This window comes from Manis pentadactyla, chromosome 1 (assembly GCF_030020395.1).
Source record: "Manis pentadactyla isolate mManPen7 chromosome 1, mManPen7.hap1, whole genome shotgun sequence".
Classification (NCBI taxonomy): domain Eukaryota; kingdom Metazoa; phylum Chordata; class Mammalia; order Pholidota; family Manidae; genus Manis; species Manis pentadactyla.
Window position 1 is genome coordinate 192,664,233 of NC_080019.1, and position 16,514 is coordinate 192,680,746.

General features: G+C 44.3%; 1 protein-coding gene across 2 annotated transcripts in view; it reads right to left on the reverse strand.

The window, feature by feature from the left end:
• Nucleotides 1-16,514, reverse strand: part of DSCAM (DS cell adhesion molecule) — a 713,077-nt gene that overhangs the window by 579,999 nt on the left and 116,564 nt on the right. For both annotated transcript variants that reach the window (XM_057504762.1, XM_057504765.1), the window contains exon 3: nucleotides 14,944-15,090. In XM_057504762.1, the coding sequence (XP_057360745.1) occupies nucleotides 14,944-15,090 (147 nt within the window). The remainder of the gene's footprint in view (nucleotides 1-14,943; nucleotides 15,091-16,514) is intronic.

The window sequence follows — 16,514 nt, forward strand, 5'->3', positions numbered from 1 at the left end:
AAATCATCTGTGGTTTGAAAATGACTTGATGAAGGCTCTTTATAAAAACCCCTTACTTTTCCTGGTACAAGAACAATGGCCATGAAAGTTACTGGTACAATGCAATTGGCACAGGAGAGAAAAATGTGTGGATAACAAAGGGAGAAGAGGATGCCAGAGAAATAAGAGGTCAGAAAAAGGGGGAGGTGTAAGATTCCAACATGAAACTCAGTCCAAAAAGAAGAAAGAGAGATATCTACACACCCAGATCAGTGTCAGGGGGTTTCAGCTGGTGTGAATACCCAGTTAATGCAGGTTAGGGGAAGTGAGCAAGGGTTGGGAGGGCACAGATGGGCTGCAGGTTTCAAGGGAAGTAAACAAGACCTGGAACCCACACAGGCTGGCGAGCTTAGGTGTCTATCTGGGGTTCTACTACTTGGGGCTCCACTCTCCCCAGTCATCATTACCTCCTCAGCACATCCCTACTCCGAAAGAAGCCAAGGAACATTGATCTAAGGTCACTCTTCTAGAAAGGAATATTTTTTCCAGAAACTACCAGTAAACATTTCCAGATATACAACACATCGTTTGCATCAAAATGCACTGTAGGTATTGATACCAAAATAAAACTCAGAAACAGAATTTTAAGTCTATTTCAAAATGGTTCATTCTGAGAAGGACAGTTTCCCATGAATTTCTTTTAAATCAATAATAAAAAGCCCTGTACGGGCCTCAGCAGTTCCTTCCACACAGTGACTGCACTGACTCCAGAGAAGTTATATCTATACGTCTCTGTCTCACCCAAATGGGTCATGGAATTACAAAGGGCAACTTTAAAAGCAGTGCCTTGGGCATAGCAGGGACTTAAAGGACACAAGTGAGGACATTTTAAGCTCCTCATGCAAATCAACCACAACCACGTCCCACGTTTGAGTCCCCCTTTGTCTCCTCATTGTCCAGGGGACTCCTTCTTCCCGCATGAAATAGATGTTCAGCGCAGAAGCTGATCTTGTGACAGAGGTGGAAGGATGCAGGAGGCAACCTCCCTGTCCTCATCAGGCTCACGGTGGGCCCGCCAGCCAGGCCACTGCACTTTCTGCTGCCCGCCTGTGACCTTTCCAGGGCCCCACTGTCCAGGTCAGAAGGACACTCTGACGCTCTTCCACACTGGAGGTCTACAGTTTTCAGAGCAGCATCAGTTGATGGAGTGTGCTGACCCCTACATGAGACGGCACCCCCCCACCAAAGCCACCTACAGAGCTGACTCTGTTTACCAAGCATGAGTGTGTGTGTATCTCCCTTTAGATAAATGACTAAAGTCAAATCTGACAAACAATTGTGTGTCATAAACCAAGGGCATCAAGAAATAACGCCTCTAAAGGTTTTGGCATGTAAGGATTTCTGATGTCTTGTGCATCCGCCCATTACTCACTGCTATATTTTAACAAACACTGCAGTATAAAGGTTACAAAGAGAAAATCAGTTCATGAAAATAAAAGAAGACAGTTTTTGCTTTGGAACTAATAAATATTGGGGATTTGGGGTATCAATCTAATCTCTCTTAGAAAAGCATCATTTTTTGAAAGTCAAGTGTGAAGCCCCAGGGTGCCTCTGATGTGCCTACCTTGACACTCTGCATTGGAGGAGAGAGTATGTGAAACTGTACTTTGGAATTTTTGAGAAAAATATAGGAAAATAAAAGTTTTTTAAAGCATCAAGAATTATTTGAAAGGAAATTCCATTATTCTGATGGAAAAGTTGCTCATTCAACATTCCTTCAGTAAATATTTACTAAGCTCCTACTATGTGCTAGACATCATGATGCTATACTCAAGGTCAGTGAACAAGGTCATTTGTAAATAAAATTGAAATTGAGAAAATTATTTTTATTCTAGATAGGTTCATCTATTTTGATTTTTCTTTAGTCGTGCAATGTTGTTTTAAAAAGCATGAATTTAAGCATGTTGTTCTCAAATCACATGAAATGTCCTAAATACGGCAACTCTCCAGAAGGTTAAGCCTCGCTGAGGTCGTATCATACTTAACAATGTTGCTCTTGTTTCAGTAAGACCGCCGCCCCCTGGTTCTGGCTCTCATAAGCTCTTGTCATTTGGTTGATAACTTCTGTTGACTCTTGTACACTGTGGAAAACTGAAAGTTTTTTTATTAAAGACAAAATTTCCATTTTCTGGAGAGGAAGAATTGCAAGACAAAACTGTGGGCAAGTTATTGAAGTTCTCTGGACCTCCATTTTCTCATCTGTAAAGTGGGGCTGAGAGAATGCCCACCTCTGGGATGTCGTGACACTGTTAGATACAGCCTGACATACACTGTCAGCTATTTCAGAGCCCAAATGCGTTGCAGGTGTTTTCATGTAAGTCCAAACCTTTCCTGTGAACATGTATGCTGATTCATCTGTGATGCTTAAGACAAAAAATAAGATCTTCATGCTGGTTCATCATTCATTTTACCCCACCAATTTCTGCTTAAGAAGATCTTGTAACCACTTAATAAAGTAAGTGAAGTTTATTTTGATAAACTCCAGCAGACTACTAGTTCAGCAGCAGTGCAATGCTTTTGGATTGAAATTGCAGGATTTCAGATCATTGACCCACGACTTCTTCAGCATACTCTGCGTGTTAGCATCTTTCCTAAATGGAATTACTTCTGCTTTTACTTCCTCACGAGTGCACTCAAGCAATTTCTTACTTATTTTGAAACCATGAAGTCCTAAGACCCAGTTTCTGGAGTAGGAACAGGTGAGGTAGATAGAAGATAATGATACCAGCGACAGCAATGGCACCATTTATGTCAGACCCTAGAGTTCTAAGCACCTGCCACCTAGTAACTCATTTAACCATCACAACAATCTATGTGCTGCTATTGTCACTGTTCTCATTTTGTGACTGAGGAAACTGAGGCACAGGAAGGCTCTGTGATCAGCCCCAGGTCGCAGTGTGGTCTGTGGTGGACCTGGAATGTGGACATACACATCAGCTCCAGGGTCCGTCCCTGTACCTTCAGACTAAAGAGAGGAATGCATAGCTAGACATTAAGAAGTGTCTAAGTATCTACAATTCATGAAGCACCTTCCCCAGCATTTCTAACTTTTACATAAATACTATGTCTAATTTCACAGAGAGGTAATTAATTGTTGAAGCTCTCACAACTCTGAAGTTAGGAACAAAGTTGTGTCTTTTTGAGTTCAAACCCAAACCTTCTGGCAAACTGTTAGCAAAATGTAAAGTGCACAGAAGCCTGGAACTTTCCCTGGAAGAGCAGGTGACCCAATTAGGAGATTTTTTTAAAACAGTCTATATTTGCTTTATTTATTTACTGTACTTGCTTATTAGCTTTGCCACAAAGAACATTGTGACTATCCTCTACTGCAGAATGTGCTAGAAATTTTCCACCCTTTAAACCCAATTTGGAACTGTCAATAGGGTGCACTATCACTATATTTCCAGAAACTAAACAGACTGAAACATTCTGTAAATAGTCTCATTATTTCCTCTCACGTGGACACAGGATCAGTGCAGTTTTCCACTGTGCTGAGAACCTAGTTGTAAACACTTCAATCATAAGTGATTGTCCAACAAAAATAGTTACTTTGGAATTTGGGGCACATTTTTGGGAAAAAAATTTTATTACATGTAAGTTTTCAGACTACTAGTCATTAGGGAAATCTATCATTCTTTTTTCCATAATAAATGTCCCACCCTACTTTAGAGGCAATAAACAAAGGGCTCTAAGTTACAAAAAAACCTATTGCATCTGAAAATAGAATCAAGTCGTTAAATGTGTGAGAGCTCATTGCATTATCAGATTGCTGCATGTTATATATTTATATTATATGTTTTATATATATATAAAATACAAATGCATATGTATTATGTATACATACACACATATAATACGTAATGTATCAGTGTGACCCAGGGAGTTGGGTAGGGGGGCAACGTGACATGTGGAGCTCAGAAGTTGCAGAATTAGATTTAGAAAGTGAGTTACATGTATATCATCTGTACCAGTCAGCTGCGGCTGCCATAACAAAATATCATAGACTGGGAGGCTGAAACAACTGAAATTTATCTTCCCACGGTTCTGGAAGCTGGACATCCGAGATCAGGGTGCCGGTGTGGCCGGGTTCTGGGGGCAGCCCCTTTCTTTCTTGCTGGGCGCTCTCATGTCTCTCTTTGTCTTGATAAAACCACAGTCCTACCGGATTAGGCCCAACCTTTATGACCTCATTTAACTTTAACTACCATATAAAGACTATCTCCACATGTGGTCCAGTGGTTAGGGCTTATGACTTTGGGGGGACATGCTCAGTCCACAGCATTATCTGAACTGTGAATCAAGCAGTTTGCCTACAGTGCCTGGTGTCTTGGCCCAAAGCATCTTGACCCTGCCCCCCTCCTGGCCCCCAGCCCAGTCTGACCCAGGGCGGCCCTCCACAGACTGGCGTGGACACAGCCAGCATGCAGTGTGCCGGGCAGGGCTCAGGTGCAGCCAAGGACACGGGGATGGGCGCTTCTCGGTGAGGCTTCCTGCCGTTTGTTTCCTTCTCTTTAAAATTACTTTTATTTGAGGACCTCATTTAATACACATTCATCAGATGTCTCTTCCGTTTCCAGCAGGATAGAGAATGATATAAAGTATGTGCCAGAGAGAATCAGAAGGAATTGGAAGGATTTGTTACACATGGGGTTGAACAGCATCCTTCCAAAAGTTGTGTCCTTCCCGGAACCTTGAAATGTGAGCTTATTTGGAAACAGGGTCATTTTAAGTGTAATTCGTTAAAATGAGATCATCCTGGAGTAGGGCAGACCCTTAATCCACCATGAGCCATGTCCTTATAAGAGAAGAAGAGACACAGAGACACACACAGGGGAAGATGGCCACATGAGGAAGGCAGGGACTGGGGTGCTCCATCTACCTACAACCCGAGGAGGGCCAGGGTCTGCAGGAACCACGGGAAGCCTAGACAGGGGCATGGCTGTGCTCTCCCCAGAGGCCTCAGACACTTTGATCTTGGACTTGAGCCTCCCAAACTGTGACAGGTAAGTGTCTGTTGTTTAAAGGTGCTTTTTTAAGGTGTGTTGTTTATCAATTGGATTGTGATACTTTGGAAGTGAGTGGTTATCATCTGGAAGAAAACAATAAAGTACAGCAAAGGCAGATCCATCCGCGGTCATGGGAGGTGCTGGCTCTGCGTGGTTCTGTCCTGGTGGAGGTGGCAGGAGAGGAGCAGGCAGTGGGGACAGCAAGACCAGGAGCGAAGACAGGCCTGAAGTTGGGATCCCCTTCAGAGAGGTGATGGATGAGACTCCTGGGAAGGGACGACATGACCAGTAGGGTGGTGGCTGAGGGTGTAATAGGTGAGGAATGAGCTTTGGGGTCCACTTACATTTTTGGGCAGGGAACAAAATGTAAGGAAAGAGAGTGAAGAAATAATTAGGAGAAACAATCAGCCAACCAGAACCGCGTAGTGTTCTAGTTGGAACACCAGGCAATGGATGGAACAGGAATGTCAACTGTGTAGATTCCTCAGGGGAGTCAGTGAGAACCTGCACCAAGAGACAGCCTTGGGGTTGGACATTGGGAAGTCGTGGGCAACTTTGGAAATGCACTTTTCAGGAGAACGTAAGAAGCAGAGCCCAAACCATGAATAGTAGTGAGTAGGAGGCTATTCTATCAATACGTTTTCCAGAAAAAAAGCAAATGAATGAATAAAAGCCAACAGCCATATGAAAGCTGGCAAAGGGGAAGCTTTCTTTGAAATAGGGTGCCTGAGCATCTGTGTCCGATGAAACACGGTAATTGCTAAAGAAATGATAGCACAGGAAACAGTAGGAGAACTGATGAAATGAGTCCTGGAAGAGCAAGGACTCCTGTCAACAGCACTGGTAGGAGGCAAGGGGAATGGAAGCATGGGGACAGATACAGTGTGTGAGAGAGGCAGGTCCTCAGAGAGCGCCGGCTTCAGGCTCCGGGAAGGAGAACACAGTGTCTTCTGGGAACTAGAGGACAGTCCATGAGGGGCTGGAGATGGGAGGCAAAGAACTTTTCTGAGGAAAAACTCGGGAAAACCACGTCCAGCAACACAAAGGGGCCAATGGAGACACCAAAGATGTGGAGAAACAGGGAAGGGCCAGCTCAGGCCGATTGGCATGAATGGTCAGTGTCCCCTGTTCAGCTGTCTGGTGATGCTCAGCAGGGAATGACGTGGTGGCAGCTGCCTGGACGGGGCTCCTGCTGGCAGTGGGGCTGCAGAGGCAAAGGGAGTCTCCAGAGCTGGAAGCTCTGTCATCCTGTCCTGTCTGCCCAGAATGAAGCCTCAAGGGGCTGACAGTCATCATGACCCTGCCTCGGGTTTCCTGCCTCCAACCTCCCCAGTGAGGGACTTTCAAAGGAAGCAGCCCCATGGACCCGGGCTGATCTGAGGTCTTGACCTTGAATTCACGGGGACCTCTTATTCTGAGTCAAAATTTAAGTTTTTAAGTCTTGCATCCTGCTTCCTTATGCTATAGAATGCTGCCTGAGCCAATCCTGAGTCATGACATCTGTGTTTAGACTGATGATGCTGATCATACCAACAGAATTGTTCTCCTGGCCTGATACTATTTTGTTAACAATCCTGAACATTTTTCTCTCCAATGTTACTGAAATGAAATCTCACAGGTGAACAAGAGACTAGGAAGTGCACTTGGGCCCAGATTATATCTGCTTGACTTGGCCAACTATCTGGAAAGAACCAAACTTCTCATGGAAAGAGGGCAGCAGGCAGAAGGTCCCAAAGGCTGAAGGTACAATGAAACTATGTTTGCATTAAGGTGGAGCAAGGAAAGAATCTGGCTCAATGTATTTGGGGATATTAAAAAAATTGTCGGTGAAATCTATCTAACGGCTGGGAATATAAGGATGGCAAAATCCTTACAGTATAAACTGTCTTATTCCCTTGCTTTCTCCAGCATTTGGTGCTGGACAATACACATGTTGAAAGAATGAAACAAAGTAAACTGCATCGCCGAAGAAGCTGCACATACAGAAAAGAGTTTTTTGTCATGGTAGGTCCAGGACGGCTCTCCGTAGATAGGCCTGCTTGCAAGGTTGACCCTTGGCTGGTGCCCGGGAACTGGGATTTTGGGAGGGTTCCCACCACCTCATTGTGTCTGAACTGTACAACAATCCGGCTTATTATACACCTGAACACATGCTTTCCTTCTGGGAGTCTGGAATTTTGGTACCTGCCAGGCAGACGGTGCCTACATGACCGGCCCCCAGTATATCCTTGGGCACGGAGTCTCTCATGAGCTCCCAGGTGGATGGTGTTTTACCCGGCTGTCCCTGTTCCTTGCTCAGGGGAAAAAAGGTCATCTTCTGTGCCCCATGGGGAGAAGACTCCTGGAGGTGTGTGCCCAGTTTCCTTCTGATTTCTCCCTGTACCTCTTTCCTTTACTGGAACAATAACAGCGGTGAGGACGGCTAAGTGCCCAGCCCTGAAAGTCCTCCTCGCACACCACCGGGACTCCGACACACACATAAAATAAACATTCTACGAGATTAAAAATCAAAGGAAAAAAAATTCCTTGGACAGCAGCTGGCATGAGAAATGGGGTGTCCGATTTGGAATGTTAATATTCTGCCATCTTACTGGGAGGGCACCCGTGGAACCGCCCTCACCACATGAGGAAGCCGAGGCAGAATAAACAGAGAGGCTGTTTCCCTAGCCACTCAGCTAACTAACCCGTGTCAGACCTGCAATCAGAAGCCATATTCTCCTGGAAATACCTGAAGTGGGAAATCAAGGGGCACGTTAGGCTGACCTCATGCCCAATGCCACCACAGCAGGGGGGCTGTTTCATACACAAAACCCACTCCTGAGATGCTCCTGGCCAAATTTACTACCACACTTCCCTTTCTTGTTTTTCTTTCTTTCTTTTTTAATATTATGTTAACATGTCTTTCACTATGTGTCCGCCTACTTGTCTCAGCAGTTCAGAAGTCAAAAGCATATTGTTTCAAGATAAAATCTGTAATACAGTTCCCATTTCTGAGAATGGGAATTCATCTCCTTTCCGAAGGCTGACACTTGGCAGGCTTTCTGTCTGCCCTGGATCTTTCGGGATCTCACCAGTGGGTTCTTCCTGGAATGCCAGACTTGAGCCCCGACCCCATCTAACCTGACCTTGGTTCTCAGCACCATGCAGTTTCCTCTAAATCAGCAAACATCCCTGTTTTTAATTACTTTCATGTGTCTGTGGAATAGTACGTAAGAATTAATTTAGTGATCCACAGACTTAAATGGCAAAATTTCAATCAAAAGTTGTAACTTTCTATAAACTTTCTGTTCCCTTCCTGTAAACTTTCATGTGGAGTATATTTTTCAGTTATTTCACTTCCCAAAAATACGGCCCAGTGAAAACCTTATACTTCTCTGCACCTTTCTAATTCCAGTCGGCTGCATACCCCCTTTGCTAAGGTTAATTCCCAGTGTCTGAAATGAGGTTCTTACTCGCTGAAAATCAAGATAGGTCAATAGAAGATAGATATATAGACAGATGAAATGTTCCTTTTACAGTTAGTCCTACAAATTTCTTTTCAGTGACTGTTACAGAAATGCTTCCTTAATCTGCCTCTCCCTGGCACTTTTAAAATCAAAGCTGGGGCTTTCAGGGGACCCCAAGTCTTTTCCCCAAGTCCTTTGGGTATTGCATTTGTTCCCTTCCCTCATAAGCACCTGTGGGCAGAGCTGGAGCTCAGTGCCACAGCAGCCTGAGCCGTGATGGAACAGACCGTCTCGACGATGCCCAGTGACGGAGTGAAATTACACCATGAGTGCCTCCAGAGAAGGGACATGGGCTCCAGGTCCCAGGGCCACAAACGGTGACACAACCAACCAGTGCACAATCCTTGCTGCCCCCAGCAGCTGGGCTCTCCCCTCCCAAAGAGAAGCAAGCCCATCCAACCTGCTCTGAATTTAAGTTTGCTGGGACATGCTTAAGGAAAACCTGGCCAAATTGAGTTGACTGTATCAATAATGCAATTTTTTCCCTATCCTAAGATGCCAACAAAGACTGTCTTAAAAGGCTATCTTTTTTGTGAAACCTCCCCTCCCTCCCTGGATAAATCACGCAAAGCTGTGTGTTTCTGGAGCGTTTTGCCCACACGGCTGTCAGAGCACACACACACCACACAGGGCACAGTACGCTCTCTGTGGGGCCCTGAGAGCAGAAGCCCTCCTTGCGGGGCCCCGAGAGGGGTGCACTTCTTAAAGCCCAGGTTCTGCCTTACTATGATGACCAGACCCAAATGCGGCATCTGAAATTTGCAACACATCTCATGTGAAGGGCCGGGCTGATGTCTTTGATATTTAGTGTGGGCAGAAAATTGTTCACTTTTACCCAAAAAACAGGAAGAAGATAATCATCCATGGACTTGAACTCGTGGATCCTGAGAGACAAAATTCTCCTTGAGTCATCTCTAATAGAGGTGCCCAGATGGGAAACATTGTAACTAAAAATTGGGCCAGTGCTAAAGAGGGAGGGAGATTCTCTGGGAGTAGTAAAATGTTCACTTTTTCCATTTTTCCATTTTCTAAGTTACCCTTGGGCTGTGTCTTTGATGTTAATGTAGCTGAACCCCCAGTGAGATGCTCAGAATTTTATCAGAGGAAACAGACACGCAATGCAGGCCTCTCTCTTTGCTGGCTCCCTAACAGGGAAGAAATTCACAACAGGCCATTGAGTGAAACCCAAATATAAAGCACTGATATTGTCCCTTTTCCAGGATGGGTCTGATGTACCTCTGCATTAGCAATGCCTCCCAACCATCCAAATTCCTACATTTGTATTGAGCTACGTTAATATTCTGATACTTGAAAGGCTCTCCTTTTTGCTTAGAGGAAGAGAAGTGATGCAATGTTTAACAGATGTATACAGACACTGGCACTCGCTTTTCGAGGCTCACTTTAGTTAGGGAAGGAGGCAGAAGTCGGCATCCATCACCTGAACTGAGGACACTGGATGTATGGCGTGTGCCTCTCCCGCCAGTACTTTCCCTCTACACATTTCCAAGCTTCCTATCACCCATCATGCTGGAATCTGGGAGTAAAGGTCCACCGTGTGGCACACTGGGGCCCCGCTGAGGAGCCCAGGTAGGGGGCAAAGCAGAGGGCAGCCTCAGACGTTAGGGGCCTTCCCTGTCCTGGGGAAATTACAGGATTCCCACTTGTAGGCCTGTCTTAGGCAGCTTGGGCTGCTGTAACAAAACACCATAGCCTAGAAGGCTTAAACAACAGACATTTATTTCTCACAGTCTGGGGCTGGGAGTCCAAGATGGGAGTGTTGGCGTGGGGGGCTCTGGTCAGCTCCTCTGCTGGGTTCAGATGCCGCCTTCTCTCTGTGTCCTCACACAATGGAGAGAGAGCTCCAGGGCTCCCATAGGGACACTAATCCCCTCACAGGGTCCACCCTCATGACCTCACCTAACCCTAACTGCCCCCAAAAGGCCCCCTGAGATACCACCACCTTGGGGATCAGGGTTTCCACAGAGGAGTTTTGAGGGGCACAGACATTCAGTCCATAACAAGACTATTGAAGCATTCTCTCCAAGGATGGCTCAAAATAAATGAGCTCATCACTGATCTAATGACCTCATATGACAAAGAGGCACAAGTGGATTCCTGAGTGCAGAATCAGGCCAACCCAGACCTCTGCTGCAAAGAGGTCGCTGTGTGATGCGATGTGCAATAAGCTAATGGAAGAACCGTTAGAGCAGCCAATGAAACTCCGCAGCTCACCAGATGGGGACTTCTCTCCCCTACAGGAGCAGAGCCCGGTCATTTATTTGCCCAGCCAAGATCAAGAGCAGAAAGTAGTAAGACATGCTGATAGAAACCATTTTGTTTCTTCATATAAGAATACACCAACATTTTCATTGAAAAGGAATTCCTGTACACCAAATACCCACTAACCTCAGCCAACATTTCCAAAGAGCCCTAGCCTGAAACATTGGTGTAAGCCCAGCACTCACCTCTTTACCAGCAGGCCTCGGCTGCTCTGGCCCGCCCAGGGGTGCTCTGCCCTGCAAGGCTGAGTGCTGAAACCCAAACGTGGCCCCAGAAGGCAGGCCCCAGCTCCCTGCCCTGAGCCCCGAGTGGGAGCAGTGGGCACTGATCCCTCCTAATGCCATTAGCTCCCAGCTTCCTTAAATCAGTGGCTACTACAGCTTCTATTCCTACTGTCAACTTCCAGGTCTGTTTTCACACCTGCCTTAGTTCGCTGCTTTTCTCCACAGGGACAATAAGAATGAACAGAAGTGTTCTCTGCAGAGTAGGCAAGTTTCTTGAGACCAATTTCCCTGTCATATTTACAGGAGTGTCTTGGAATTCCAGGAAGAGATGCAATGATTAACCTTAAACTAGTTCAACAAGGAGTATTCAGTTTATTTACAAAATAGAAACAAATTAAGTTTTCACAGACCATTTGCTATGCACAGGACATTTAGGAGGTCTTTCCTGGAGCTCAGGAAAAGCCACTTGGTCCATGGGACCTCTGCACTGTACAGAGGCAAGAATCCTCAGGCTTCCCCATCACTCAGCCCCTGGGGCATGGCTCAGAGCATCCCAGGCTCGTCCTGAGGCTCCCTGCCTCCCTCGTGGAACCACACTCAGGGCCCTCCCTGGCCACCAGAAAGAAATGTAATTTTTCACCTAAACCATCTGAAACTGGTATATTTATTGTGATCCCCAGTGTTTTTTAACCATTTTGTCATCTCCAGTGGCTTCACGACCTCCTCCCCTAGGCATTTTGCAGCCTCAGTGGGTACAGCTCAGGTCCCAGAAGCAGGGCCCAGCAGTAAACCAGAGCAAGTTGCACTGCAAGGCTTCGTCCCCAGATGTCCTCTCTTTCCCTCTGTGTGTGTATGTGTGTGTGTGTGTGTTATGTCTACTGTGTGAAGCATCCTGGGAATACCTTCCATTTGGTTAAATGGCTTACTTACAAATAAATAAAACTTGCTGTTGATGTATTCCCCAAGGAGATAAAAGCTGAACTCCATTGGTTTTCTGGATGCTTTTGTGAAATAAGAAAAGCCAAGTGTTTATCCATGGTAGATGCTGTTTTTAAAATTTTGCCAGAGGAGAAGCTCCAACACTTGCTTGAGGGGAGGGTATGGGAGTTATAGGTTCCTATCAGCAAGATATCAGCTCTGTGCCCGCAGACCTACATCCTCTCCATTCACCAGAGATAAAATGCCTCTTATCTGATTGAGTGGTTCAAGATCATGTTTGAATGAAAAAGTCCTATTCACATAGATGGCAAAAAGATGAAATCTTCATGTGAGTGCACACTAGTCAAATATGTCTAGGAAATATAAGAACACACACATTTTTATATAACCTATCTTAAAGACCTATAAAGAGATGAATCTTCCACATCTCTAATTATCAGGGAAATGCAAATTAAATTAAAACCACAATGAGATATCACCTCACACCAGTGAGGGTGGCCAACATCCAAAAGACAAGGAACAACAAATGCTGGCGAGGATGCGGAGAAAGGGGAACCCTCCTACACTGCTGGTGGGAATGTAAATTAGTTTAACCATTGTGGAAAGCAGTATGGAGGTTCCTCAAAAAACTAAAAATAGAAATACCATTTGACCTGGGAATCCCACTCCTAGGAATTTACCCTAAGAATGCAGCAGTCCAGTTTGAAAAAGACATATACACCCCTATGTTTATCGCAGCCCTATTTACAGTAGCCAAAAAATGGATGCAACCTAAGTGTCCATCAGTAGATGAATGGATAAAGAAGATGTGGTACATATACACAATGGAATATTATTCAGCCATAAGAAGAAAACAAATCCTACCATTTGCAACACATGGATGGAGCTAGAGAGTATTATGCTCAGTGAAATAAGCCAGGCAGAGAAAGACAAGTACCAAATGATTTCCCTCATTTGTTGAGTATAAGAACAAAGAAAAAACTGAAGGAACAAAATAGCAGCAGACTCACAGACTCCAAGAAGGGACTAACAGTTACCAAAGAGAAAGGGTGGGGAGGGAGGGAGAAGGGGATTTAGGGGCATTATGGTCAGCACACATAATGTAGGAGGGGCACAGAAAAGGCAGTAGAGCACAGAGAAGACAAGTAGTGACTCTGTAGCATCTCACTATGCTGATGGATGTGACTGCCATGGGGTGTGGGGGGTACTTTATAATATGGGTGAATGCAGTAACCACATGTCACTCATGTGAAACCTTCATAAGACTGTATATCAATGATATCTTAAAAGAAAAAGACAGAATTCCCAATCTTCCAGTACACCCCCTCTCTGAGGTAGCCCACACTCTCCTTTCTCCAAGTGTGCACCTTTTTGCCTTAAATAAAGATGTATAAAACCTCATGGAAGATATTTCCACTTCTCTCCTACCAGGCACATGTCCCACTGAAGTCAGACACGGCCATGTGTCTTCCTTTGACCAGTTAAATATGAGCAGAAATGACATTTGTTACTGCCAAGTAGAAGCAGGAGAGGCAGTCTGTAACTCTCCCCTGCTCTCTCCCTACACAGGGCAGACGGTGCAGCTGTTTGATGGCCACATTGCCCCAAATTCCCTACCCCCCTGAACCCACAAGCCCTCGCCATGTACATTTGAATGCATTCAACCAGACAGACTTGTCATAAAATCTCTCCATCTGTCATTGAGAAACTAAAATAGCCTCTAAAGGGAAGCAATTAAGAACATTACATAATCAAAATTAGCAAATAAAAATGTACGAGTGTCTCTATCCTGAGTATGGCAACCATATTTCAGTTCTTAAGCTTAGCCTTTTTCAGTACTCTAACAAATTACGATGATTAATGAACATATCAACAAGGAATTTACTGCTCAGTGAAATGCAAGGGACTTTGGAGTCACCGTAAAGATGATTTTAAGGAAAGTTGAAAACATCTATCACATCCTAGTTTAAAGTATTTTGAAGACCAAAGATTTAATTATTGATTTTGACTTTTTAGTGGTTTAATAATTTTTAATGGTCTTTGTATAGTAACCTTTACTGTCTAACAAAGCAGTAAGTTGAAACACAAAAATGCTGTGTCACCATGAGGCTTTAGTTCCAATTTCCTATGTCTATAAACTGACAAAATTTTATGGTATTCAAGGACATTAAAACCTGTCCTTGCACACACATACGTAAACATATATAAGAAAAAGCAATTGTTTATATTCTGTTACACCACACTCAATGCTCATCCCAACACTTCTCCAAAAGCAGACAGTAGTCATTACCCAAAGGTGTGCAAAACAGGAAAAGTGAACGCATGCCCACAAGCCTTTTCAGGTAAATAGCATGAACAAGAAATCAACTTACAAAGTGTGAGAAAAGAATAACCATAACTTCATAGAAGTTAAATTTCATTTGTATCACCTTCAGATCCCAAAAATAAGCCAAGAAATTATTTATATATAAATATATATATCTCTATGCTGAATATATATTCTGAATAGATCTTCAAGAAGGAGGTCGGAAATACTACAAAATTCTTAAGACATTTGAAAGGGCCAAAACAGCATCAAATCAGGGCTTCCACTTTCCAAATTATATCTTCAATCAATCAGTCCTAAATGCATCACTGAGGTCTCTCCAGATGCAACAGTCCTACATCCCTATTTCTAGGAGCAGAATATGCCAAAACATCCTCATAAAAGTAACATAATGGCAATATGTATAGTACAAGTAACTCATTTCTCTCCATCAGTCAATTCACTGAAGAATAGCTGAATCAAGCCACATAAACCAATATACAATAGTGATGTCACACAATCATAAAATAGCATCAACTTAAAGTATACTAATTCTTAATTATGATGAATACTTAGAAACCTGACTCAATATCTGAAAAGACCTCTCAGAAGAGGAGCCCAGTGCCCGGAAGCGCAAAGCCTACCTGAGATGAGTAAAACAGTGTCTTTCTCCCATGAGACGACGGTGATGTAGGCCTCCACCGAGGAGGGGATAATGCACTTGAAGACCGCAACATTGCCTCTCATGGTTTTCTGGTCCTCCACACGGACTGTATAGGGCTCCCGTAAAACTGGAAGGCAAGCACAGCACCCTTGGTGAGACACCCGGTCAATGGGCTCATTTTGGGAGAAACTTATCCAAATACACATATTGCAGTTTACATATATTAATTGCATGAAATTTATTTTTTGGACAAAAAGTTTAAGAAACCTGCATGTCATGCCTTAAAAATGTTCATACCATTAACAATAAACAACACTGTATACTAAATGGCACGAGCCTATCTAAAAAAACCAATTCATCTGCCCCCTATATTCATCTGGAATCGTGAAGTAGCTTCTTAAAAGAATGTGTGATGTTGGGAATCTGCTCTCCATCGTCCTCAGGGGAGAATTCTCTGGCTCTGAAGGAAAGAATTAAACAATTCACGAAAGGCAACTTCACCTGGGAATCCTTAAAAACTATGTGACAATTAAAATAACTCTGCATAAGTGATTTTTTTTTATGACACTTGTAAAACAATTTCTTTGCTTCCTATGGCTCAGGGAAGGATGCTGATTAGGGAGCATGCCCAAACGCTCCCAACAGCAGGAGTACCCAGAAAACCCCGAGAAGGGCCTTCCACAAACCAGATGTCTAGGTTAGAGGCAGGGGGTGCTGGGGTTCAGTGCCCAGTGGGCAAGCCCAACTGCTGGGTTCATATCCAAGCCCAACCACTTTACACAGTGAGGGAATTCTCTTACCATCTATATAGAGGGAGTTGATGACAATATCCACCACATGGGGGACTCAATGTAATGGCTCCATTGGTTAATGTGGACCAAGTTCTTAGAATGGTGCCCATCATGAGTAAGGCTACATGTACCTACAGCCAGACCTGGGTCCACACCATCCCCAGTGTGGGGAAGACCTCCATCTGCAGGGTAAGGAGAAATCAGGGCTCCGATCTAACCTCTCCAGCTTTACAAATATGGGTGCAAGCCTTATTTCTCCAAAACTTTTCCTCAAATTTCAAATGAGGGGTTGGTACAGGAAAAGTATCAAGGTCTGAATTCTGTGTCTGTGACTTTCTACAATATCCGCATATTTAAGAGTGGCACTTGCTCTGGGATATGCTGAATACTTTAGTAGTAGAGAATGTCAGTATGAGTATTGCTCCCCAGTCTCCATTTTTAATATTATCATTTAATATTTTCCCAACTTGGAGACTTTTTTCATTCGTGTCTCAAACCAGAAAGATTTTCAGAAGTTCTGGGAATCTTCTGAGACTCTCCAGTCCCTGCCCTCCATTGCAGTACGATGTCATGTACCAGGTGGCAATTACACTCCTCCTACTGGAGGTCCCCTAGGCCATCATTCAGGTACCCAAGAGCCTGACCTCAGAAACAGCATTGTTATACACAGAGGCAGGAACTGACTTTGTACAGGAAAACACCATGATCATAATACTTTGGGAAGACCGGGGCACCTGCACACACGCCATGGAGTGCCCTC